The sequence below is a fragment of the Prionailurus bengalensis genome, chromosome E3 (genome assembly GCF_016509475.1).
Source record: "Prionailurus bengalensis isolate Pbe53 chromosome E3, Fcat_Pben_1.1_paternal_pri, whole genome shotgun sequence".
In the NCBI taxonomy this organism is placed as follows: Eukaryota; Metazoa; Chordata; class Mammalia; order Carnivora; family Felidae; genus Prionailurus; species Prionailurus bengalensis.
The window spans coordinates 18,307,943-18,332,935 of NC_057357.1; the positions used below are offsets into that span (position 1 = coordinate 18,307,943).

Here is a 24,993-nt window from a genome sequence, read left to right on the forward strand (position 1 = left end):
CCCCATCTCAAGGGGCAGTCGTAGGGAAAGCAGGTATGGCGTCAACGGATTTTTAGATTTTTCTAAAGAAGCTGAAAGCGAGGACTGCCATGTGAAATCTTGTCTACAAGCCAAGTTTCTTCTTCTGGTCAACCTGTTTGTGACTTGTTGGAGCGATCTAGGCTTGAGTCTTCCCTAGAAGTCTTGGGTATGTACAGTGAGTGACAGTAGAGAATGTCAGACGCATCTCTTCTAAGGCGATGGATACAGTGGGACAAGACAATTCTGGGTGGCTTGCGGGGGAGCCAGCGGCTCTAGCTGGGTTTAGCCACTTGGACTTTTTTTTTTTTTTAACATTTTTAAAGTGTATTTATTTTGAGAGAGTGAGCACAAGCAAGGCAGAGGCAGAGAGAGAGGGGAGAGAGGATCCCAAGCAGGCTCCATGCTATCAGCACAGAGCCCGATGTGGGGCTCGAACTCAAGAACCGTGAGATCATGACCTGAGCTAAAGGCAGACGCTTAACCGACTGAGCCACCCAGGTGCCCCTAGTCACTTGGTTTTCAATGATCACATCAAAAAATAATGTTAAGTGTAAAAAAGGAAAATTAGGACATTTGAAAAATAGTACATTTCACAGGATCCCATTTTTTTTTCACAGTATTTTAAGCTTCTAGCTAGAAAAATAACTGGGGGAATATACTCCTGACAATTAGCAGCGGTCATCTCTGAGGGGTGATATTATGAGGCGCTTTCCCTCTGTAGTATGTTATTTGCATTTGTTTTATAGTAACCACACAAAAATTAGTGTTTACAAAAACTGCAGATCTTTTTCTAACACAACTATGCAAGTACACGTACGCGTACGTAAACACACGGAAATGGGCCTGAAGAACGTAGATCAAATGATCGAGAGTGGTTACCTCAGAAAAGGCATGGGGCTTGCGTGGGTTGGCAGGTGAACGGGAAATTTAGTTTTGCCATCCTTCTGTCTGGTTTGAACCCGTATGGTATGTACCCCTGGGTTATATAAAAATGTGTGAAAAACGTCAATGCCCAACACCCCAATTCATCCATCTACAAGTAAAATAACTACTCTCCCAGGTGGGAAGGGGAACCTTCCAGGACATGTCCTGTCTTCAGTATTGTCCTCCCTCATCCCTCCCTGACCCAATGCCCCTTGCCCGCTGCCGGATGACCCCCCCCCCCCACACACACTGAAAGAGCAGCCAAGGGGCCTCATTGTAACACTCATTTTTATATAAATATCCGCAAGTCATGTTACAGAATAAGCCCCACCGGGGAAAAAAAGTCAACGTTATGTTTTTGTTAAATTGACCCCTGCCTTCTAGGTTGGGCCCCAGCCTGGGGGCGCCTGCTGCTTTGGGAAGGCTGGGACTGCTGCCGAGAGGCTGCTGAAGAAGCTGCCTGTGTGGCCCACCCCCGGGCCGACCCCCTTCTTTGGTGTGTGGTACATGGTGACCTTCTCTGCCCCCCACCCCCCCAGCCTAGGGCAGGGTTCTGGGGAACAGGGTTCTGGGGAGCAGGGCCCAGGAGTCCTGGGGGCACTTGGAAATGGAGTAGGGGGACTGAGCCACTAAGAGGTGGAGTCTGAAGCTTAGAGATTTGAGCCTTTTGGGAATGGTGGCACACAGAGGTAACAGGAACAAGTTGGGGGGGGGGGGGGAACCTGGGCTGTTAGCCAAGCAGGAAGCGTTTGCCCTTCTTTCCAGCCTAGGTACCCAGGTCCCTTCCCCTGTTGCTCTGTCTCCTGCTGACTCCATATTTCCAGGGATAAGCCCTGGGTTCCTGCCTGTCCCCTCCCAGCTCTTCCCTCTACAATCCCCCCTCCCCCCACAGAGAGGCCAGAGGCTAGGAACACAGCACCAGTCTGAGGATTTAATTAACCAGGAAGGGGGGTTATTGGGAGGGGCACCCCTGTAAAAATGTACAAAAGGTCTGGGGGGCTATGTGGAAGGGGAGATAAATATGTACATGGAACCCCCCTTCCGTTAGCCCCTCCTCCCCCAGCCCTGAGAGGGCATGAGGACTTGGGTGGTAGGTGAAGGGGAGGGGGGGCACTTTGGCCTCTGGCTTAGTGAGCCCTTGGGGAGGCAGGCCAAGGGCCTAGGGGCCCTCAGAGGGGGCGATGGTGTACCTCAGGAGATCATGAGCTATGACCTCTGAAATGACCCCCACTCTCCTCTCTCACATGTACACACACGCGCGCGCACACACACACTCACACACACACCCCTCTCTCTAGAGGATTGTGACCTCTGCCCTCCCAGTGACCCCAAGGTCCATCTGATGCTTGATCTTGTGGGGGTTGGGGTTTCTGCTCCCAGGTTCCATGACCTCAGAGATGGCTGGTGAGGTCATGACCTCTGCCCTCTAGCTCTGGCTTGAAACCTCAGCTCTAGGACCTTGTCAAAAGGAAAGGGGGATGGAGCTTGGCCCCCGCCCCTCCCCTTCCCTCACCTGTCAGCCCGGGCTGGGCCAGGGGCCCTAGGTGGGGAACTAGGCCGGGGGGCGGGCACAAGTGGAGGTGGTGCCCCCAAAAGGGCTCCTGGGGGGGTCTTGCTGAGAAGGTGAGGGGTTCCCGGGGCCGCAGCAGGTGGCGGTGGCGGGGCCAAGCGGCTGTATAGCAGGGGGTGGGCAGGCTCCAGACCGTAGAGGCGGGCGGCAGCCACAGCCCCTGGTCCAGTCAGCTCCTCGCCAGCCTCATAGAAACGGGGTGGCCTAGCAAGGCGAGGGGGCCCTGCCAACCAGGTTGGCTCCAGAAAGCCAGCGCAGCGCTCTGGGGGACTAGGGCCCAGAAAAGGGGGTGGCCGGGGCCTCTCAAACAGTAGGTGAAGGCCCTGAGGCCCGGTGGTGGCGGCAGCGGCGGCAGCGGCGGCGGCAGCGGCGGCGGCGGCAGCGGCGGCGGCGGCGGCCTCCTCCTTCCGTTCTTCCTTTACCCGCACTGATTCCTTGGCCGGTCTGGCCCCTTCCTCGCCAGCCCTGGCCTTGGGAGTAGCAGGAGAAACTCGGAGCTGGGGCCGTGAGAAGGGGAGGTCCCTGTGGGAAAGAATGGAGGTACTCCAGTGGTCTGACCAGGCTGCGACCAGACCAGGCTTCGGGGAGGGAGGACCAGGGGTGTGGGCAGTGGGGGGGGACGGGGAAGCACACCTGTCTTTCTCCTCCTTGGTGATAGAGGGCTCTCTCCGCTCCACAGGCCGCTCCTTGTCTGAGCCTGGAGTCCGGGCGGCCTCAGGGGGCCGGACCCAGGCAGGAAAGGCCAGAGGACTGCGGTGCAGGCGGCCCCATGGGTCTGGCGGGGAGGCGAAGGCTGGTGGAGCCCCTGGGCTTTCTTTCTGGGCAAAGACGGCGCCGGAGTCTAGACAGAGGGCGAAGCAGGGAGTGACAGGAGCCACGAGGAGGAGGCCCCACTCAGGGACAACCCCCCCTCCCCAGCCCACTGCCACAGCCACCCACCCGCCCCACCCCACCCGCACTCACTGAATGTGGGGCTGCCCAGGCCTCCAAAGGCCCCGTTGGAGAGGGCAGCCAAAGAGGCGAAGCTTGTGGGACGCCCAAAGGGATCTGTGGGAGAAAAGGGGAATGGTCAGAGCGTCGGCAGCCGGCTCTGATCAGGCACCAAGACTGGCAGGGAAGAGGCAGCTTATTAGCAAGCAGGCCCCAGAGCTCTCGGCCGCTTGGGTCTTGGTTTTAACCACCAGGCGCTGAACACCTCCTTAGGCCTGGCAAGGCACTAGGCTTTGACATGCATCGTGTTGTTTAACCTCACAAACAACAAGCCCCACTAGGCAGACAGGATCACTCCCACTTAAAGATGATGAAACAGGCTCAGAGAAGTGAAGTGACTTGCCAACGGTCATCTAGCCAGTAAATGGTACCCCCCAGCCCAAGGCCTCTCTGACTCCAGAGGTCAAGGTCTTACCCCACAATCCCCCAACACCGGCCACCCAGACCGGCTCTAGAGCAAACCATTCACCCGAAGTTCTCTGCTGGCTTCCTCCCACCTGACATGCAGGGCCTTTCCCAACCTGACCCTAACTTCATGCACATAGTCAGAACAACTAACGTACCCCACTAGGGGAACATCTCACAACTTCCTCTTCCAGGAACACCTAATTCTATGCTATCAGGCTCAATTCCCTTGTGTTTACCCAGACCCGAGTTAAATCTCCCCACGAAGCCTGACAAGACTGCTAGGAGCCAGCGACTATGTTCTCACCTGGGCGTGCACAGCCTTCCTCCACCCTCCTCTCCCAGGTGGCACACTATACCCCCTACCACTGGCTATTTCAGAGACAGTGTCTGAGGTGGCAGAGATTGGCAATCGCTTCTCCCTTCCCTATCCCACTTCACAGGTGACAAGATCAAGGCTCAGAGGGGTTAGAGTAACTCGCCCAAGGTCACGAATCAAGTGGAACCAGGCCTACCCCCATTCCAGCCGCCTCTCAAGTCTAATTTCCATCCCCAGCTTGAGAACTCCTGAAGTCAGGGACAAGGCCTGGGTTGCCCAACATGCCCTTGGCTCTTACCAATGTGGGTGCTGGGGCTCAGAAAGGTTCCGTGGGCCCCGGGAGCTGCGGTGAAAGGGTTGGCTGCAGCGTGGACGGCACCTGGGGCAGAGAGGTGGGAGATTCTGGTGAGGCTGAGTGGGCGCAAGGTGGGCCTTGGGCTATAGACAGGGAACCTCAGGCCCTGAGAGGGCTGGCCAGACTCACCAGTCGCAGTGAAGAGGGAGGCGGCCGGGTGGGAGAGCTCCTGCCCAGGGGGCAGGGCCCCATAGGGCCCCGGAAGGCAGGGCAGGAGGTCGTTCCGAAAGTCAAGCTTGTGGGAGTCGCCCTGCGTGGGACAGGGAGAGGGGTGGTGAGTGAGGAGCCAGGTGAAGTCCCGCTCTTGCTCTTCCACCCCTAGGTCCCCTCCAAGGGCTGGCGGGCGCCAAGAAGGGGCTTGGGTGCCTAGCCTCTGCCTCTCTCAGAGCCTTCTCAGACCACCTCCCCCTAGTTAGCCAGACAACCTAGTACTAACTGTGAAAACGCTCAGGCAGTGACCGGGACAGAGCCAAGCAATTCGGCCAAGCTCTGCCAAAGGCAGATGCCCAGGGCTCAGGCTGGCCCACTCTCGCTCTCCCCAGCCCTCCGGCCCCAGTACCTTCATCTTTTCCTGGTGTCTCAGGATCATGTAAGCCACGCGCACGTGCATGGCACACCACTTCCCTGGTTTCTGCCGCCCCAGAAGGATAACCAAAGGGAAAGGGAAGGAAAGAACGTTCACTCATCACCCACTCCAGGCCTGGTCCTAGGCCCAGCCTTGCCACACAACATCCCCACTCATCATCCCTACAACTGAGGGATGACTAGGTTCATTTCACAGCCTAGGAAACTGAGGCTCAGAGAGATAAACTGTCTTGCCCAAGGTCCCACGGCCAGTTACATCAGAACCCAGATCTGTAGCTTGTAAGCCTTTCCCTTTCTGTTGTTCCACATCTGGCTGCCTCCACGTCTTGGGCTTCTCGCTCATTCCCAAGCAAGACCCGCCCTTAGCCAAACACCCTGACACCAGCCCGCAGCCTCATGCAGCCTGAGGTCCTCACCAAACTCACCCTCAAAGGTGGCCGGAAATGGTCGGGGATCTGGGGATGGCAAAGCAGAGATTGGCGGCGATTCAGACCTGTTTACTGTCTTGGGCACCTCGTCTCCACAGTCCCCAATCCCCACCCAAACACCAGAGCCCTTGTGTGGCTCCCTCGGGCCTTGCCTGCCTCTGTCAAGACTGATTTCCCCATCTCTCCCACTCTGGGTATCTCCCCTCCAGCACTAAGGTCTTGAACCAGGCCCCAAGGACGTGCCCCTGCTTAGAAGACTGGGGAGTGAGGAGGCAGACAGGCAGCTTTCTCAATCTCAGAACCTATCCTACTAACAGCTTTACATAGTGAGACTCTGCTGAAGATTCCTCTAGTAAAAAAAACCTTTACTGCTGCTAAAAGAGGTTGCAAAATCTCTGGTCTAGTCTACCCTTTAGGAAACACATCCTGTGCTTTTCATGATATTCCCAGAGCCGTGGGCTCTAAGGCTGCTCCCTGTGCCACTTCACAAAGGAGCAGCTTATCTTTTCATTCATTGTTTTATGGACAGGACTTCCTGGTGTGATGTCACTTGAAAAAAAAAAAAAAAAGGATTTTGTAATTTGAAAAATTAGAAAACTCCTACAAAAACTACTCTCCTAGTAAGCTCACTTCTGGGACAACTTCATGAAATTTCCTATTCCTCATGCATGGTAAAACTTGTCCTTTACAGAAATTCCCTCTCGTCAGATTCTCAGGGATGCCCCTGATCGTGTATTAAAGGCAGGGATCAGTCGCTCACTTTCAATCAACCCTGCTCTCCCTCAACAGATATTCTAGTTCCCCCAGGACCTGCCTTGGCCCCCCTCACCTGTGTCCCCTTTTGGGGAAGCCCGCTCGGCACTGGCCCCAGTCGTGGTGGCAGCTCGGGGTTCGTGCTCTGGGAAAGGGGAGTGGAGGGATCAGTCAGGAGAGCTGGCGCCAGGCATGAAAAGGGGTCTGGAACCAAGCTGGGGGCTGGGACAGGGAGGGTGCATTGGCTCTGAAGAAATCTAGGTCCACAAGGGTAAGACAGGAGAATGGGCGTGGTTTTGGGGAACGGAAGAAGGTATGTGGATCTGGGGCGTCTGGGTTTGTACAGGGTGGGAGGTGGTGGTATCTGGATTGGGAGCTCACCTTGGGCTGGAAGGCCCCCTGCAGGGAGCCAAAGGAGACAGCCGGCGGGAGGCCCGGAGGGAGGCCGGGCACTGCGGGAGGGAAGGCCGTGTACGGCTGTGGAGAGAAGGGGACTAGTCCAAGCTGGGGGTGGAGGGGCAGCCCACGTCTCGTCTGCCCATCAATCCTCTGGCCTCCACCCTAAAGTCCCCCAGGGAGCTCTCCCAGGCTCAAGGCTCTTGCTTTTGAAGCTGAAGACTGGATCCCCAACAGTCAGGGCCACACGCATTGATGCATCCATCACATAACACACCACACACACACACACTCACATTATGCCGGAAAAGGCCTTCCATCTTTCCTGGATATTTCTCAAACTAGGGAAGAGAAGGGAAGAGTAAGCTGCCAGCCAGGGACCCATGATCTTCCCCTGGAAGCCACACCCTCCCCCCAAGTCTCTGAGCCTCATCACCAGCCCAATGAGGAGCTCACCATGTGGGGGCCATGGGGTGGCAGCAGGCCCGGGGGATAAGGGGTGAAGTGCTGGTGGGTGTGCTGGTGGGTGTGCTGGTGCTGGTGGTTGTGCTGGTGGAACTGGAAGGCCAGGGGCCGGGCGGAGCCCCCTGCCCCCACCACCTCGGGGCCACCCTGGGCATTCAGGTAGCGAGAGTTCAGGTCCTGGCCGATCAGGTCCTGCTCTGTGGGAGGGGAGGGGGAGAAGGCTTTAATATCTGTCGCCACCAGGTCAGCCTCCTTGGGCCCAGGTGACTGGCCTTCCCTTCTGGCCTTTAGCCACTCCCTCCTCAAGCCCTGATGTCTGCTGAGGTCCAGCTGCCCCAAAGCCGACTGGGCCCAAGCCCGGGGCCATGGCCCCCCACCCCCCCGGCCAGGACCCCAAACTCACCAGAAAGGGCGTTAGCGGCTGAGGCCCCAGGGTGCCCTGGCACCTGCAGCAGGGGTGGGGGTGGGGGCAGGGTGGGGCCAGGGGAGAACAAGGAGGGGTGGGGGGGTGGTGGGGGGGGCCGCAGCCCAGGGGGGGGAAAGCTGTGGGTGGACAAAGGCAGGGGCAGTGAGGGCGTCGGGGGCCGGTGGGTGAGCTGCGCGGACGAGGAGGAGGCAGATGAGGAGGAAGAGGACGAAGAGGATGATGAGGGGGGAGGCTGAGCCACGGGAGGGGCCGGGGCCTTGGGGGGCGGCCGTGAAGAGCTGGGGAGAGAAGTGGGGAGATGAGTGAGGGGTTGGGAGGTGCCAGCTCTGACGGGATGGGGTCAGAAGCCTGGGCGATACCTTGACCCTGGTTCTCCAACATGGAAGGTGGTAGAACCCGGCCCCCAGGACCCCCACCCCCGCCCAGGGAGCCCATCCTCAGACTGAGGTACCTCCCACACCCAGCGACCCCCACGCTCTCCCTCTCCAGATCTCTTCCACACAGCTGCCCGGACGTCTCTGGCCATATGACTTGCCCTTTTCTGACTCAACTGCAGCACGAAACATGTCGTTCACTTTGCCGCTTAGATACAACCTAAGCCACCTGGGTTCCCACCCTAAGACAGTGGAAGCAGCACCTCCCTGGCCTGGCCTAGGAGTCAGGTGACCTGAATTCTAGGCCCATCTTGCCATTGACACCCTGGGTGACCTTGAGCAAGTCACTGCCCCTCTCTGAGCCTTAGTTTTCTCAAGAATAAGAACAATAATGAGAATGACAACAATAGAACAGCATCGATAATGATAATAATAGTGTCAGTGATTCTTACCCTTTAACAAGCACTTACTGTAGGTCAAGTGCTGGCACCTGCTTTACATGCTAATCCAAATCTCCAACATGTCACACCACCTTCCCAACTGCTGCTGCGTCCGTGCAACCACCTGTACCATTTACTTCTTTCTTTAATTTAACTCTTTCTTGACTTTTCACTTAGCCTCGCCCAAGCCACACATGTGAAATCAAGGGTTTGAGATACTAGTCATGTTTTTCTAAAGCAAGTTAACAACTGAAAAAAATTTACTCACGTAACAGCTCAAATTATCTCACGCACCACTGACGATGCACGTACACACTTTGGGAAACACTGCATTAACTCAATTAATCCTCACAATAGCTTTGTTAGGATGAAGGTACTCTTGCTATTTCTTTTTACAGGAGGAGGAAATGGAGGCTCAGAGAGATTAAGTGACTTGTCAAAAATCACACAGTCACTATGTGGCAGAGCAAGATTTTGAGTCCAGGTCTGACTGACACCAAAGCCAGCACCCTTAATCATCATGTCAGCATTTCCCAAAGTATGTTCTGAAGAACAGTATTCCTAGCAGATGTGCCCTGCAAGAAGGTCTCACCAGCAAATAAAATTGAGAAACGACACAAAGTGGATTTCCCTGCATGTGAATGTAGGGTGGAAAGGTTCTGGTAAGTCCTGCAAGCAAGTAATTTCTTTAAATCTGTTTCACCCAGTGTCTCTAAAACTTTTCAGCCTCGGAATCCTTTCTTCAAGTCACATCCCACAGGTACCATCCCACGTCCCAGCCACAGAATGCAGGGGTTGGCGCCAAAATGACCAGGTCCTTCCAGACCAGACCAAACCCCTGGACCACTCACCTGCCAGTGCTGAGGTCCAGGCTGCTGCCATAGGGAGAAGTGCGGAGGCCGAAGGGCGAGACCCGAAGCTGCAGCTGGGGCTGGGGTGGGGGTGGCAGACTGGGGGCGGCCGGCAGGGGTGCAGGGGGTGAGACAGGAGGCCGAGGGGCCGGTGCAGGCGGTGGTTCCTTCGGGGGGAAAGGCACTAGCAGCGGGTCGGGCCCTGGGGGCTGTTCCTGGCTCCGCTCCAGGCCCGACACTTTAGGGACTACGGAGAGTTTTGCTTCACAGTTCCCATTGAAGGCGCCGTGGGGGCCCGAGGCTGTGAGGACAGGACAGCAGACATATTCAGTTGAGGCCCATGCTCACCCAACTTCCCTCCCTTGTCTCCAGCCCCAGCCCTTGAGACCAACCTTTGCTGGTTGAGACAGTAAAGGATGGATCGAGGTCATCATCGGAGACCTGGGGAAGAAGGGTAGGGACAGGGTCAGGTTCTGCTCAGGAAGGCTCTAACCCAGGAAGGCTAACAGCCTCTAGAGCCTGCTAGGAATAAGTGATGGTAAGAAGTCTATTTCACCAGGTTAGCTGAAATCCAGCAAAGACTATGGGCTCCAGAGGGCCTATCCTTGGGAAAAAGGGTAGGATAGCTGAGCCTGAAATTAGGCCAGGAGGACTGAATCAAGGTAGAACTTACATAGCAAAGAAGTAAACACATCAAAGCAAAAATGTTAGAGATCACTAACTGCTGGCCCACATGTCTACCTGACTTACAGATCAGTTTGGTCCACAAGTGTTAGCAAAATCTTTGAAAATTAATTGCTGATAAATGCAAGACGTCCTCATAAAAACTCAGACTTGCAGGTTCTCTTAAAAACTGGCTCCTATTCTTGCATGACAATTAGCTAGAACTAGACAGTGGTCACCTCCTTTAGACAGACAAGAACTCTCTGGTTCACCACAGCCCCTGTCCAGCCAACTTTTTAAACTAAAACAAGACACACATCAGGGAATACAAACTCAGTTAGTTATAGGAGTAGAGCATCAACTGCTACAACACATTATTTCAAAACAAGCACGTCAAGCCTGATGAAAAAACTGAAATCTAATTTATAAGACTTGTTCTGACACTGACCACAACAGTTTAGAATCTTCGCTGCCATAATCTCTGTTTGGGACTCTAATCTGTGACAGCAGACTAACTGCTAGCAGGAAGGACCAGCTTAGTTTCACAGTCACCTAGGATTTCTGTGGAGAACCACTGGTATCTCCAAGGGCTTTGAAAAATGTGGGATACCAAAACATGGGCTTTCTATTCTTTGGTCAACTGGCGCTAGTTACTAAAGAAAAGAAGTCATTTACCCTCTCAATCTCCCTCCCCCTCCCCACATTCAATCCTGGCCCACCCTAACCTATGTTCCCCACTCAAGGGGAGGCTCTGTCTGCTGCACATAGGAGACCTTTAAGCTGCAGTACATTTTACAAGTTGTAACACTGCCCACCCCACAAGTTCTACCCCCACTCACCCTCTCGTCCAGATCGCTTTCTGCATCGCACTGGGGAGAAGGAAAGACAGAGATGTCACAAGAGGGAAGAAGAGTGAGGCCCAAGGTAGAGAGGGGACTTCCAAAGAGGAATTGAGAGGGGAGGGACCAGTACAGGTGGAGAGCACTTACTATGTATCCAGCTTCCAGAGAATGACGGGAGGAGGCCTGAGAAAGACCAGAGTCCAGAGGTAAGGGAGGCTGACTGGCAAGGCCTTTGGATAAAGTCTAAACTCCCCAGCAAAGAACTCAAGGTCTTTCATGACACGCTCAATCCTTTTCCAGCTACTTCTCCTGGCTAGTGCCCACCGTTCCCAATGTTCTATCTTCCAAATACATTCTCACATCTCTGTGTTTTTGCTCAAAACAACTTGGCTCGTTTCTTCTCTTAGCACAATTATGACTATCCTTCAAGGCCTGACTAAGACATCCTAGGGGGCTTTCCCTAACCACAGCCCTCCTCCCATCCCCCAGGCAGAATGAGTGGCTTCCTCATGTGGGTTTCTACAGCATCTCTCCCAGACCTCTGCCTTCTATAGCTTCTCAGATTTTGGTCTAGGTATTTGCTCACAGATTGTTTTTTTCTTGGGAGATTACTACTGCCTCAAGAGAGAGGGTTGAGACCCTATCTAATTCATTTACGATTCAGTGAAACCTCTGATACAGCTCTGAATTATCAACATGTCTGAAACAGAGCCAGCCAAAAGCAGAAAAGTCTGACTGTAGGAATGTCTCCGTCAGACCCGGACTGAGGAGTAGAGGGCTCAAATTTGCTCTGCCTTCTTTGCCCTTAGAAAGTAAAATCACTGTTTACGATGGGCAGTGGCATTACTGATGAAAAACAGGTCTATGTGAAGGACGTTCTGCCCAGAGTTTTAAAGGACAAGGATCTATGACAAGCTCACCTCTTTCCTTCTCCGTTTATTGGGCCATTTTCGGGCCCGATCCCCAGAGGGCCGGCCAGGCTCCCGATCAGAGCTGTCCCCTGGCTCCCCAGTGGCCCCACTGGAGCCCCCCCTCTTCCGCTTCCCAGAATGCTTCAGCCGATGTTCCAGTCGCTCTGGGGGCTGAAGAGATGCATCCTTCTGTGGAGGAGGAGGTGGGACTAAAGTAGATGGAGAAAGGAAAGCTCCCGACCTCTCTGGGGGTGACCAGGCTACCAAAGTGGCTCAGACCAGATAACCTGGTTGGTCCCTGGAGACTAACTCTACCTCCTCCCACCCCAGGGTGGGGCAGAGGCCTGGCCAGAGGAGCCGGTTGCTCTGGTTTGGGGTGCCAGCATTCCCCCCTCAACTCCACCCACTCCAGGCACGATACCCTTCTCTCTGCCCCTCTGAAGCCCCCAAAGGTCCCCAGCCCCACCAGGCCCCACCTGCAAGGCCTCAAGGCTGGCGAAGCTGGCGATGGCGAAGCCATCGATCAAGTCCTCCTCTTCTTCTTCCTCCTCCTCAGGCTCCTCCTCGGCCTCCCCGTCGTCTGCGCCCCCCTCCTCCTCCTCCTCCTCTTCCTCCCCGCGGCTGCCCGAGCCGGCAGGCCGCTTCCGAGCTCGGGGTCGCGGGGGCCGAGGCCTGGGACGGGGCCGCCGTCGTCTCGGGCCTCCGGGCCGCTCTCCAGACGAAGCTGACGACCAAGGCCTGGCCGGCGGTGGCGGCGACGAGGACGACGAGGAGCCGCGCGGGGCGGCCAACAGGGCCCGGGGCGCGTCGCCGCCGGGACCTCGGCGGCGCCGCTGCTCCCGGTCTCGGTCTCGGCGCGAGCAGCGCCGACGCCGCCGCTCCCCCTCAGCGGCCCAGCCCGGGCCCGGAGCCGCGGCCGCTGCCGTCTCCATGGCGACCGCCCTCAGCGCCGCATCCGGAGGCGGCGGGGCCCGAAGCGACCTGTCCGCAGGCCCGGGGTCGCAGGCGCGGCGCTGGCGGCTGCACAGGGACGAAAAGGCCACGGCTTCCCCTTTAAAGCAGGATCTACTGGCCCCGAGCTTGCCCCAAGGCCAAGGCCCGGGGAGCCGGCGCCGCCCCCGGGGCGACAAGCCCGAGGGCCCCCCCTGTGGGGCCGCCGGGGCCGAGACGCCGAAAACGGGGCGGCCGTCCCTTTAAGGCGAGGCCTCAAGTTGTCCAGCCCCTGACCCCTTTAAGACGACCCGATGGTGTCCAGCCGGCCTAGTGCAGTGGCCGCCCCCTGCCAGGGGTCGAGACAAGTCTCCCCGAGGAAGAGGAAGGGCCACCCCTTTAAAAGGGACCGAAAGCTCGCCCCGAAACGTAGACCTCCCCTTTAAAAGTGTCTCAAGTCCTCCGGCTAAAAGAGGCCACCCCTTTAAGGAGTCCAGGGTCCTCCAAACAGCAGGCCGCCCCTTTAAGGGCCCGGGAGTTAAGTTTCTGGTCCTCCACAAGCGGCCACTTCCCCTTTAAGCTGATTTTAAAGGACTTCTTGCGTGAGAGAGAAACGGCGGTGAGAATCCCCACTCGTTCCAGCTCTCCCAACAGCACAGTTCTCAATTTGTCAAGCTTCTGTTCGATGGCTTCCCCTTTAAGGCTGCCGATGTAGTCTGCCGAGTTCAGTGGCCGCCCCTTTAAGGAGATTTAAAGGGGCCTCCTCCAGGCCCAGCTCTTCCAGCCTCCGCCTCCGGTCGCCATGAAAGGCGAGGGGGGGGGGCGGGGCCGCGGGTCCAGCCCTCCAAAGCCCCGGATGTGAGGCAACGGTGACGGGTAGAGCTTCTCTGTCTGCCGACATAAAAGTCTCTTCCTCCTTTCCTCCGTCTCTGCCTGACTTGCGCCGTAAGGGATCCGGGACAGCCGTTGGGCAGCGGGGTAGCTCCAGCGCACCCTCCTGTTGTCTCCTTTGGAGTCCTGGGCCTCTTCTTCGTCAGGACTTCCCTGCCCCTCCTCCCTCTTCCTCCTCAGCCTACGCCTCCTTCCTCTCTCGGCCTCCTCCCACACTCCGCCCCTTTCCCCTCACCCCTCCACAAGCTTAGTCGTTGATAGGTTGAGAAGTGTACGTCAAGGCGAAGGGCGGAGTCAAGCTCCGGGGAATGGGTAATATGTAACCGCCCTCAAATCTTGGATTGGGTATACCTCAGATTAGCCCCGCCCTTCATCAGGTCTTGTGACTAGACTGGTTAGAAGTAAGCGCTTGGGGCGGTCCTCACGTGACCCCGCCTCTTCCTGCTCTCTGCTCATTGGCCCGTCTTCAGACAGCGTCGAGACTAGGAGCCAGGAGGTGGTGCGCAAGTTCTAGGAGGCGGTTGGCCGCTGGGCGGCGTGCGGCCGCGGAAAGTGCCTCTCGAAAGCAAGTTACGTCGTCTCTCCCTTTCCGCCACTTGCCTTAAGTCCACAGGCCGCCTGGTTTTCTCGCGCACGCGCGTTGGCAGTACTGTTGAGCGGCTGGCAACTCAGCGGGATCCCCTCGGTGCCGGGTGGCTCGAGCACGCGGCATGCCTTGCGAGCACCAGACGCGCTAGAAGGAAGCTGCGTCCTCATTATCGGTTCATTGCGTGGGAGAGTGGCCTCCGCGTGCTAATAGGAAACACTTTGCACTCGTGTGCCGGCCACGGCCACTTTCTCACATATTAACTCATTTGACAGTAAGAGTTCTTTTAGGAAGGTACTGATATTGGCCCCGTTTTACAGAGGGGGAGGGGAATTAATACACACTGAGTTTCCTACACAGGATTTGGGCTCAAGAAGCCTTAACTGTGCTCTTAGCCACTGCTCTGTTCTGGCCCTAAGTTACCAAAGATGGAGAATGCCACTTCCGGCCTCTGCTTGCCTGGGTTAACCATTTTAACAAGGACATCTCATTAACACATTCAGCTTCCTTCCTTTACTTAAAAAAAAAAAAAAAAAAAATCTGTACCTCCAATGTGGGGCTCAAACTCACGACCCCGAGATCGAGTCACGTGCTCTACCAACTGAGCCGGCCAGGTGCCCCAGCTTGCTTGTGTGTAAAATGAGTATAATTCCCTCTCATAGTGCTATCTGCAGGGCAAGTACATATGACAGGTTGTTGTAGGTGCTCAATTACAGCTGATTACTCTTATCTCTTGAATCCAGAAGCAAATCCTGGCCTGCATGTTCAGAGGAATTCAGGGCCATATTGATCAAGGCCTTGGTCCACTCTGGGTCCTTCAGTCTCCTCCTTGATGTAAGTGAATTTAGAGAACCCTGCCCAGGGTCCAGAGCCAGTATCTTCTGGGACAGATTCTCAAGTATCCCTCCACACAGGAAAATTCTTAAATCAAGGAAGTATGTCCGATGACCATTCCCCCCGCTTCCCGTATCAAACCCTCATTGCCTTCCCTGGCACCTCCCCCATTTCCCAGTCTTTGGGAGCCAAAGTAAAAACATCAGCTGGTACTGTCAGTCAATCTCAAACTTAGCCAGAGACATACAAAAGAATCAGAAACATATTGAAAACTTTACTAGAAATATAAAGAAAAAAATATAACTGCCTCAGATGCTTCAGGATGGACGGACAAACAGATGGAGCTCCTAGGTCCGATGGGGATGCTCCCTATCCACTTCCTCCTCCTCCAGGAGCGAGGCATCCAGCTCCTCCAGCCGCTGCTGCAGCAGAGGTCCCACATCTGGGCTGGGGGCCACGTTGGAGGTAAGGGTCCTGCCAGCTGCAGCCCGGACTCCACGAGATGGCCGCCGGGATCGAGGAAGGCTGCTGTCCCGAAATTCTACAGCCCGCCGAAGCTTCTTTGAGCTGGTGAAAATCAGAGTCCCGTTGCGCTCCCGGGGCTCCTCAAAGATGGTTTCAAAGGTCCTGGACCAGGCAGGGAGGGGTGCTGGTTACCAGCATGGCCCCTGGTTCCAGCCTTCCCTCTATTACCCCCAAGCCTTCAGAGTTTCTCACCTCCTGGTTGTAGGTGACTGATAATTCTTGTTGGTATAAATTTCTTCTAAGCTGAACTCCTTCTTGTTCAACCTGGGAGCAAAGAGCAGAGGCCATTGAAAAACCCAGGGCCATTGTGCCCTGAAAAAAGGATAAGCAAGGTGTGGTCTATATTTTAGTTTCTGGGACACACTGAGGCCAGGAGTGCTGCCTGAGACAGACATATAGCTCTAAGTGCAAACCATGTTCAGACCAAATTGACTCCTCCCTGAGAGAAGACAGAGCCCCACTTCAGAGGGTCCAAGCCTACACCTATTTGGCCAAGGCAGCTGCATGTACAATGAGCCACTCACCTGATTGGTCGAGGCAGTCCCATTGGTGTAAGGTTTGGCTGAGGACGGACTGGTGTCCTGCGTATTCTGAATCGAGAAACCTTTCCCATGGTCTGCAAAAACAGGGCAGAGGATAAGGGTGCAGCATGGACTCAGAGTCCCACTTGTCTCCTCCCCCCATCGCTACTCCTACCTTGGTCTCAGGGTCTGAAAGCACCTGGTCCTCTGAGGCCCTTGGCTCCTTCCCCTTGGTTGAGCCCAACCTGCAGATAAGGTCAAGGCTCAGGGACAAATAATATTCATAGCAATATCCCCATCTCCTGCCCACTGGATGGTAGGGAAGGAGGCTGGGCCCAGACTGTGGCCAGGGCTTTAAGAAGGGTTTATTGAGAGCACTACCTGGGTTCTGCAGGTTCAGAGAAGGAGGAAGTAGATGCGGTGGACGAACAAGATGTGATGAGGGGAGGAGAGCCTCCCGCTCCTCCAAGAGGGAAGACCTCTTTCCGGAGACAGGGCCGAGGGGGTGGTGGGGCTCGGGCCATCTCTCCACCACCCACAGTGTGCCGCCGGAGCCGTGACCGGCTCGGGTGGTGTGGAGCAGGGGGCCAGCTGCAGGTATCTGGGCCAGGGGGCCCCAGATCGGGGCAGGAGTGGCTTCGGCCCAGAGAGGGCTTAGAAAGAGGTGCTGGGGGATTGTGGTCTTGGGCCCGCCACTGGCGGATAGGGGGCCGGGGACTGACAGATGCAGTGTCCTCAGTAGCCCCAGACTGCTCAGCCTCTGAGATGGCAATCTTCAACTCCAACTTCATGGGAGGTGATGGGGGTGGGGGCCGTGGGGCTTTGTTGGGTGTGAGGAAGATGTCAGCAAAGCTCTCCAGCTTGGAGCGGACGGAACGGAAGAGGGGAGCCAAGCCCCAGGGACTGAGGCGGGGGCGTAAAAGGCTGGACGGCGGTGGGATCGATGGGGGCTCCAGTACAGGATCCGGGGCTAAGGAAAGGAGAGGCTCAGATGGGCATTCCTCAACTGCAGGTGTCTAAGCCCTACTTCAGTAGCCTCAGCTCCTCCCCCAAACACTAAACTTTGCCCACAGAAGTCTAAGCCCACCCCTAAAAAGCTAAGTCCTAAACTGAGGAATTGAACCTCAGACCTCTGAAGTCTACACCCCAACTTCACACACTGAGCTCCCTGAGGGGAAGGAGTTAAGCCCCACCCCCACCTTTGCCTCTGATACTTTTAAACTCAGCTAGGATTTTCCAGAGCCCTAAATCTCATCCCTCTGAGTCCTTACCTCCTGGTGGGCTCTCCAGAGGGTCTTCAGGCAAGGCAGATGGCTGGAATGGGGGATCCAGGTCCCTGGACGGAGGCATTGGATGGTGAACCACGGTCATGGGCTTGGCTCTGGGGTTAAGGGGAAGGTAAAGGCTGAGGGAGCTTCCAGGTCCAGATCCCACCTGAGCCAGCACCTCCCCTGTCCCTTAAGGCTTCTGAAGGTGCTACAAGGAAGGATTGGACAAGTAAATTCTGATGTCCCTAACTCTAGTTGCCTGGGTAACAGGTGTTGCCTGGACATTTCGATAATTCCTTCCCCAGCCCTCTCACCTTCTTGCTGGGATGATGAAGTTGGGAGTCTCATCAGCAAAGCCCTAGGTGTAAACAAAGAATGTTTTGGGGGAGGCAAGGAAGCCCCCTTCAGCCTTCTTAGCTACCCACATTCCGACCCTCTCAAGTCTCCAAAGGCCTGCCGGGGTTCACACCAAAGACTTTTCCATATAGGTCTTTCCTCGATGTCTTCCATCTAAAATAATATTCTCCTTACTCAGAGCAAAAGCTACCCCAGCTGAACGAGCCCTGACATCCTTACCCCAAAATACTCATACCTCAGCTGCGGGTCTTGAGCTGGCAATGTCTTCTAGCATCACCACCAGAGTAGGCTGGGGGGCCCAGTCCACCTTTTGTGAAGGGCCTTCCTCTGGGCCAGGGGTTGTCCTTGATCTCCGTCTCAGGGTAGAAGGGGGCCGGTGGGTGCGGCTCAAGGGCTCTCGGCATAAGTGCAGTGGGTCGGGAGGCCTAGAGAGGACACAGGAATATCAGAGGGGTTCAGTTGTGTCCCGTTTACCCTCTATCCTGCCATGCTCACCTGGTCTGCGAGGACCACGTAGCCTGTTGGGATGGCGAGGCAGGCGGCTGGTTTCGGACAGAATCTCGGCGGTTGCTGTGGTGTTGTGGGGTGGTGGTCTCTTCTTGGGGCACCAGGGGAACCTAATTGAGGAGAAAGTGTCAAGAGCAAGGTGATGGAATGAGGTCAGACTGGACAGGGCCTCCCTGAACCTAACAGTGCCCTGTGCCATCAAAGTGACAGAGACTGTGGCTAGAATTCACTTAAGAACCCAATGAAGTGAGTTGAACTGAATCAGGGGCCAGATATTACAGTGTCCTGAGCTGCAGTAATCTCACCCTGGCTATTTGGCGAAATGAAAGGGAGAGAGTAACCTTGGGTGAGTCACTGCCCTATTTGGGGCTTCAGTTTTTCTAATCTGTGCAATGGAGCAAAAGTCCTCAGCCTGCTTCCCAAGGATAGCCTAAAAGTTTGCCCGGGAAGAAAGCAAGGGTTTCTCATACTTAAGAGTGTAGAGATGTGGTTGCAGCCCAACAGGGTTGATGGTGGGGCAGGCGAGATTCTACCACTGAACCACCAATGCTGGGTTGATAGTGGGGAATGGGCACCAGAGACTCTGCCCAAATCTAGGTTGGATTGAGAGCTAAGCAGAACTCTAGTATTAGTGAGACTGCCTGAGCAGGGTGTGAGAATGAGGTATCTGGACCTCAATTATCCTCACTAGTGATCTAGTTTCACCTTGGTACTGAAGAGAGGACCTGAGGAAGAAGGGGGCCTTTCAGTTCAGGGGGCTCACCATACGGGCAGCCATAACATCTTCCAGCACTACAGCCAGGACCCGCCGAGAGGCCTTTTCCAAGGGCGAAGGGGCTGCCAGAGACTGCAGCCTCGGCCGTTTGGGGCTCCTGGCTCCCCATAATGCTCGAGCCAGGGGCTGGCGGCACAGACGTGGCCGGCCAGGTGGGCTGGAGGATGAGAGAAGCAGAAGACAGTCGCCTGGGTCTGTCGTTAGCTCTGTGGTTTCCCCGGTACGGTCGCCAGGCTCCCCGTTTCCCGTGCTCAAGACAGGCGGGCGGGGTGCGCTCTCACCTGGAGTCCCCGGGCAAGTCCATGGGGGAAGCGGCGGCTCCGGGGAGTCCCTGGGGGATCCCAGGCTGCAGCCTGGGATGGGGGGGGAGCGGGGGAGCGGGGAGTGAGGGCCAGCCCCTCCCCTGGGGCTCCGCCCTTCATGGTCCGCCCAAGGCTCCCGGTAGCCCACAGGCCGGGGCCCTGGGGCGTAAAAGGGCGCCCCCGGCTGGCCGTCCGGAGCGAGTGTCTTCCCGCTGCCGTCGCCCGAAATCAGTGGATCACCCGCTCCCAGACTGGCACTTGCCGGGAGAACCTGGCTTGCAGCGGCCCCAGTTCTCCCACGGCCCGAGCCTCCTGGTGGGGCCTTTGTCCCTGAAGAATCCACCCTGAGATACCCCGGGATCAGCTGGGATCCCGGTCCTGGGAGGCTCACTTTCTGCCGGACCCCTCTGCAATCCTCATCCACTGCCAGCGAGTGGCCGAGAACTCCGAAGCAATACTCTCACACACCGACGGCACCCCCCGCCCCACCAGATCCCCTACACTGGATCCCTGTGGAAAGAATCCTACAGCGCGGTTCCTCCAATCAGACGCCGCGAGGATCCTCCTCTCCCTGTAAGTTTGGGCTCCGCAAAGCTCGACTCAGACAGGGGCAGCCCGAGCTTGAGCATCACGAACTCAGTCCGGATCCCCGGGGATCCACTGTCAAACAGATACCCCCTTCACTCCAATCTCGGGAGGTCCCACCCACAGACCCCATCCTCCACCCCTCCCCGGCTCCCCGCCCAGTGCTCTCCCCAGCCCAGGACCAGATGGTTCAAATGTTTCCTTCCCTCCCTCCTCCCGCCCTCTCTCCAGCCGCTCGGTGCCCTCCCCCGCGCGCCGCTCACCGCCGCCTCCCGCGGATCCCGGGTCTTCGACGGCTCCCACCTCCGGCTCCTTTAAAACCAGCCTTACCCAGCACTGTCCAACCGCCAAGGGCCTTCTTCTCGGAGCCTTCGGGCGCCGCCCAATCGCCGGTCCCCGTCTTCCGCGGTGGTGAGAAACTAAGTGAAGCCACCTGGCAGCCATCTTCCCTAGGGGCAAGAAGCCAAATTGGGCAGCGCCGCCATTATAGTTGAGGGCAGGTAGCTCTGTCCTCGAAGAACCGAAGTGGACCGGATGGAGTCGTTTTGTGAAGGCCAGTCAGTGGCCGAAGACTATGCCAAGTTTCTTGAACTACTGAGGCAGCTGTAGTGACTAGAGTGCCGCCACGTTTTTTAAGGGCATCTTCCGGTTTTGGTTTTTTTTTTTTTTTTTTGTTCTCAGGCCAATAAACGTGAACTGAGTTGCTAGCGACATGTGAAATTCCCAATTTCCTAGAGAGGCCTCATCGAGGGCTGTTCCGGTTACCCTCCGGGATTCCTCAGCCGGGTTCCCACGTCGCTGAGAAGATCGGGAGGGACTAGGGGCCAGAGACTAATGATAATGCCACCTCCAGCTCCTGTGTTTGCGCTATGTCCCGGAGAGACTGCTGGGCTGGGCCACAATTGGGAGGAGGCTGGGGCGTTGACCTTCCTGGAGGTGTGGGGGTTTCTGCGGCGCACACCGAGTGTTCAGTATAGGGGCGCCTTTACAGGGGACCAATAACCCACCTTGGCGTGCTCCGTAGGGTCCGGCAGCTTGCCTCTCTGTTCCGGGCTCCCGCTAACCTTCTTTCAAGAGGGGCCTGGAAATAGCCCTTAGTAGTAAGGGATCGAGGGTGCATTCCCACTGCTTGGGAGAGTCTGCATCGTGCAACCTTTACCAGGAGTCGGGCTATTAGTGGGGAAGAAGTGGGCAAGTACTAGCTTCTTGAACTGTGAAGGGGCTCTCACCGCCTAACCAGAGCCTATACCTCCACTAGTTCTCCTTCCCCAGAATTTCCTCGTCCAAACCAGTACCTAATTTTCGTGGTGGAACAAGAAAGCCTGAAGCCTAGAATCCTGGGTCTGAGATGAAGGTGCAGCCCAACCCAGCAGAATTCTGCCTTCTGGGACTTCGTGATAAACGTATTGACATAGTGAGAATGATATGGAAAGAACAGACTCAGCAAGAGCCGGTGTGGAAAGTGAAGACTCCCCCACTCTGTAAGCAAGGGCTCATCCAGATAGCTCTCCCAAGCCTACAGCAATTCTCTTTGTAACACAAGGCCTGCTGGGTCCTCTGGAAATCCACGATGAGGCTTCTGGTGTTGGGGGAGCAGCAGCTTTTCCAGTTGGAAGTGTTCTCTCTTCCCTGGATGGGGGCTGGCTGGCTGGTGATGCTTGCAGCTGTGAGTGCTTGGAGATCCTTCTCAACCTTGTTGAGTTGAGGGGCCCTCTGAGGCTCTCACTTTCTTAAACAGGTGCTTCCCCAGCCCCAAGGCAAGAAAAGCACTCAAGGGTAGAGCATGCCTGATCAGAGTTTTGATTCTCTGGGTCTCCTGAAGAAGTCAGGCAATGGCAAAGGACATAGGCTTAAGGAAAAGGTCTGGGTCTGAGAATTTGGCAGGGACGGCCCAGCCCTAAGACCTAACTTGGGGTGCTGGCGTTTATCAAATTGAAGTTTAATGTAGACTGTGGTGTCTTGGCCTTAAGCTCAGGTCAGCAATAGCAAACCTGATAGCCTCACCGTGTTACCTCTGCCTTTTTTGTGACTACCATTTCAACAACTCTTACCTCACCCACCACCTGTGTACACACTCTAGGGCCTGGTCAATGTGTGCTGATCCACTGGCAAGAGGCCCCACACAACTTCCAGTGGGGCAGGTGATGTGGCTGGAGGTTGGCCCATCAGTGCATCATTGTTCACAAACTCTAGGGTGCCTGGGTGGCTCAGTTGATTAAGCGTCCAACTTCAGCTCAGGTCATGATCTCACAATTCATGAGTTTGAACCCCGCATCAGGCTTTCTGCTGTCAACACAGAGCCCACTTCGGATAGTCTGTCCCCCTCTCTCTCTGTCCTTCCCCTGCTCGTGTGCACACACCCATTCTCTGTCTCTCAAAAATAAATAAACATTAAAAACAAACAAACAAACTCTGGGTCCCTTTGACTCTGGGTCTCCCATCTGCTTAACTATTCTTGACCTCAGTGGTCTCACTTGTGAAATGGGGCAATGAAATCTATCATGCCTATCTCAAAATCGACTTGAAAGATAAAGATCAAATAAGACACACCTGAATGTGCCTGATAAATGAAGTCTCTCGTAAAATGAGGAAGATGGGGGCGCCTGGATGGCTCAGTCAGTTAAGCTCTTGATTTCAGCTCAGGTCATGATCTAATAGTGGATCCTGCATGGAGCCTGCTTAAGATTCTCTCTCTCCCTCTTCATCTGCCCCTCCCTAGCTCATGCTCTCTCTCTCTCTCTCTCTCTCTCTCCCTCTCTCTGTCAAAAAAGAAAAAAAGAGGGGCGCCTGGGTGGCGCAGTCGGTTAAGCGTCCGACTTCAGCCAGGTCATGATCTCGCGGTCCGTGGGTTCGAGCCCCGCGTCGGGCTCTGGGCTGATGGCTCAGAGCCTGGAGCCTGTTTCCGATTCTGTGTCTCCCTCTCTCTCTGCCCCTCCCCCGTTCATGCTCTGTCTCTCTCTGTCCCAAAAATAAATAAACGTTGAAAAAAAAATTAAAAAAAAAAAAGAAAGAAAAAAAGATAAAAACCACCTCTTCTTTCTCTCAGAGTACCCTATCCCTTCTGGCCCTCAAGCCAGCTCTGCTCAGTACCTTTGTCTGCAGAAGCCTCTAGCCCGAGCTCCAGATCAGCTGGGGTGGGTTGAGTTGGGTCGTGGCTGCAGGGGATTGGGAAGGGTGGGATGGTCAGCGACAGAGCTTTCCTAAGAACCACCCCTAAAAAATGACAGGAAGCTTCAGGTTTGGGTTGCTGTTGTGGTTCCCATCAACCATTTAACAAGAGTTCAACTCCTCCTACATGCTCTGCCCTGGGGATAAACAGGTGCTTATTCCCAGGAGGTTGGAGTTTAAGTCCCTGTACACAAAATTGCCATTGGCTCTACTACTTCCTGCAGCTTCTGTTCTCTCCACCTTAAAGGACTTATTCCAGCCAGGTGGCAGCACATGCCTGACCAACTTAGTTCCCCAGCTGAGGAGCTTTCAAGATCCACCTCTGAGGGCTTTTCCTCTCTGGTCAGCTATTGCTAGAATTTGTAAGCAAATCCTGAGAAAAGCTGGTTTTACCTATGGTCTACCTCCTCTTCCCCAGTTAGAGAGCCACCTGCCATCAGTTCTATACTTGTCTCGTTGTTGTTGTTGTTGTTGTTGTTGCTGCTGTTGTTGAGGGAGAGATCATAGGGAGGTGTCAAGGTCAGAAGAACTGATGGTGAAGTGATAGGGCTTATGGTGAGGGTTTCAGAGGAAGGGAGAAGGTTGGGGGAAGTAGAGAATCAAGAAGGTGAAGGGAGAGGTGCCTAGGTGGCTCAGTCAGCTAACTGGCTAAGTATCTGACTCTTGATTTTGGCTCAGGTCATGATCTTGCAGTTCCTGAGTTTCAACCCTGCATCAGGCTCCACACGGACAGTGCAGAGTCTGCTTGGGATTCTCCCCCTCTCTTTCTCTCTCTCTCAAAATAAATAAACCTAAAAAGAAAAAAGAAGGTTGGGGCGCCTGGGTGGCTCAGTTGGTTAAGCATCGGACTTCAGCTTAGGTCATGATCTCATGGTTTGTGGGTTCAAGCCCCACGCTGGGCTCTGTGCTGACAGTTCAGAGCCTGGAGCCAGCTTTGGATTCTGTCTCCCTCTCTCTCTGCTCTTACCCCACTCGAGCTGTCTCTCTCTCTCTCTCTCTCTCTCTCTCAAAAATAAATAAACATTAAAAATAAAAAAGAAGGTGAAGGGAAGTGTCCACTAATATCTGAAACAATGACGTGTCACTGTATCAGTTACCAATTTATTACTTCTCAGCTCCAAATTCACTCTTTTTGCCTCCTCTGTGAAAAGGGATCTGGGCCCTTTAAATATATTTTCTTTGTCAGCTGGCATCGTACTAAATTGTCAGTAGACAGCTGGGGAGGCATTGCAGGAAGAAAGGATTTTCTTCCTGGTTCCAATGAGCCCTATGGTCAAGCTCCTGCCGTGTAAGTGGGTTCCCCAGCCCCCAGCTTCTGCAGTCTCTGCAGCTTCTCCAGCACCAGCGCGCAGTGGCCAGAAGCTCTCCCTGATGTGCCTCTTGCAGTTTCCTAGTGGAGTGCCTCTGGTGAGATGTCTTCCTGTGACTAGTTTCCCCTGACATCCCAGAGGGAAGATATCCAGGATGTTCCACCAGAGGTGACACCCCAGCCACTTCTGTGCTCTCTCTAAAAAGTTCTGGATCTCAGCCCCAGGGAGGCCCAGATAGAGGCTCTTCCTTGGGTGTTATATCCCCAGCGAAGGGTTAGCGTCTTCTTATATCTCCTATTCCTGCCTTCTTTAGAATTCTCTTTACTTCCTGCTATCTGGAGTGGGCAGAACTGTGTCTCCCCCTCCCAAATATATGTTCAAATCCTAACCCCCAATTCCTTTAATTGTGACCTTATTTGGAAATAGAATCTTTGCAGGTATAATCAATGAGGTCGTACTGGATTAGGGTGGGTCCTAAGCCAGCGTCGGGTGTCCTTGTATGAAGAAGGGAATTTGGACACAAATAGAAAGGAGAATGCCATGTGAAGACACGCACAGAGACACAGGAAGAATGCCATGTACAACAGAGGCAGAGACTGGAGTGATGTATCCAGAAACCAAGGAATACCGGAGATTGCTAACAGCTGCCAGGAGCTAGGAAGAAGCAAGAAAGGATACTCCCCAGGGTCTCAGAGGGCATATGACCCTGTTGATG

General features: G+C 55.2%; 2 protein-coding genes across 5 annotated transcripts; both read right to left on the reverse strand.

The window, feature by feature from the left end:
- Positions 1–1,215: 1,215 nt before the first annotated feature.
- FBRS (fibrosin) lies at positions 1,216–13,748 on the reverse strand. Its single transcript, XM_043560041.1, has 18 exons — positions 12,196–13,748; positions 11,729–11,908; positions 10,956–10,991; positions 10,806–10,835; positions 9,696–9,744; positions 9,304–9,604; positions 7,615–7,916; positions 7,203–7,408; positions 7,043–7,087; positions 6,732–6,827; positions 6,427–6,495; positions 5,595–5,624; positions 5,144–5,215; positions 4,714–4,834; positions 4,528–4,608; positions 3,479–3,562; positions 3,149–3,356; positions 1,216–3,037 (listed from the first exon to the last, which is right to left on the reverse strand). The coding sequence occupies exons 1-18, from the start codon at positions 12,649–12,651 to the stop codon at positions 2,455–2,457; spliced, it is 2,949 nt and encodes a 982-aa protein (XP_043415976.1). The 5' UTR covers positions 12,652–13,748; the 3' UTR covers positions 1,216–2,454.
- Positions 13,749–15,214: 1,466 nt separating this feature from the next.
- PRR14 (proline rich 14) lies at positions 15,215–20,442 on the reverse strand. 4 transcript variants are annotated; one of them, XM_043560044.1, is made up of 12 exons: positions 20,064–20,151; positions 19,195–19,266; positions 18,902–19,070; positions 18,127–18,248; positions 17,867–18,056; positions 17,589–17,632; positions 17,278–17,387; positions 16,388–16,976; positions 16,182–16,251; positions 16,010–16,101; positions 15,678–15,749; positions 15,215–15,587 (listed from the first exon to the last, which is right to left on the reverse strand). In XM_043560044.1, exons 2-12 carry the CDS (start codon positions 19,215–19,217, stop codon positions 15,308–15,310), a joined length of 1,761 nt encoding a protein of 586 aa, XP_043415979.1. In that variant the 5' UTR covers positions 19,218–19,266; positions 20,064–20,151; the 3' UTR covers positions 15,215–15,307. The 4 variants fall into 4 exon arrangements, with proteins under 4 accessions (XP_043415979.1, XP_043415980.1, XP_043415978.1 ...); XM_043560045.1 differs by having other exon boundaries at positions 15,215–15,527; positions 20,064–20,148; XM_043560043.1 differs by having other exon boundaries at positions 15,215–15,527; positions 18,902–19,266; positions 20,064–20,442.
- Between the last annotated feature and the right edge of the window lie 4,551 nt (positions 20,443–24,993).

Excerpts from the sequence above, each read along its gene's own strand:
- PRR14 (XM_043560042.1), bottom strand. The coding sequence starts at position 20,244 with ATGGCTGCCAGGTGGCTTCACTTAGTTTCTCACCACCGCGGAAGACGG. Across the intron at positions 19,267-20,063 it reads GGGATCCGCGGGAGGCGGCG|GCTGCAGCCTGGGATCCCCC; the intron begins GTGAGCGGCGCG and ends CCCCCATCCCAG. Across the intron at positions 17,633-17,866 it reads GCTCAAGACCCGCAGCTGAG|GGCTTTGCTGATGAGACTCC; the intron begins GTATGAGTATTT and ends GTTTACACCTAG.
- FBRS (XM_043560041.1), bottom strand. The coding sequence starts at position 12,651 with ATGGAGACGGCAGCGGCCGCGGCTCCGGGCCCGGGCTGGGCCGCTGAG. Across the intron at positions 9,745-10,805 it reads AAAGCGATCTGGACGAGAGG|GTCTCCGATGATGACCTCGA; the intron begins GTGAGTGGGGGT and ends CTTCTTCCCCAG. Across the intron at positions 7,917-9,303 it reads CTGGACCTCAGCACTGGCAG|CTCTTCACGGCCGCCCCCCA; the intron begins GTGAGTGGTCCA and ends TTCTCTCCCCAG.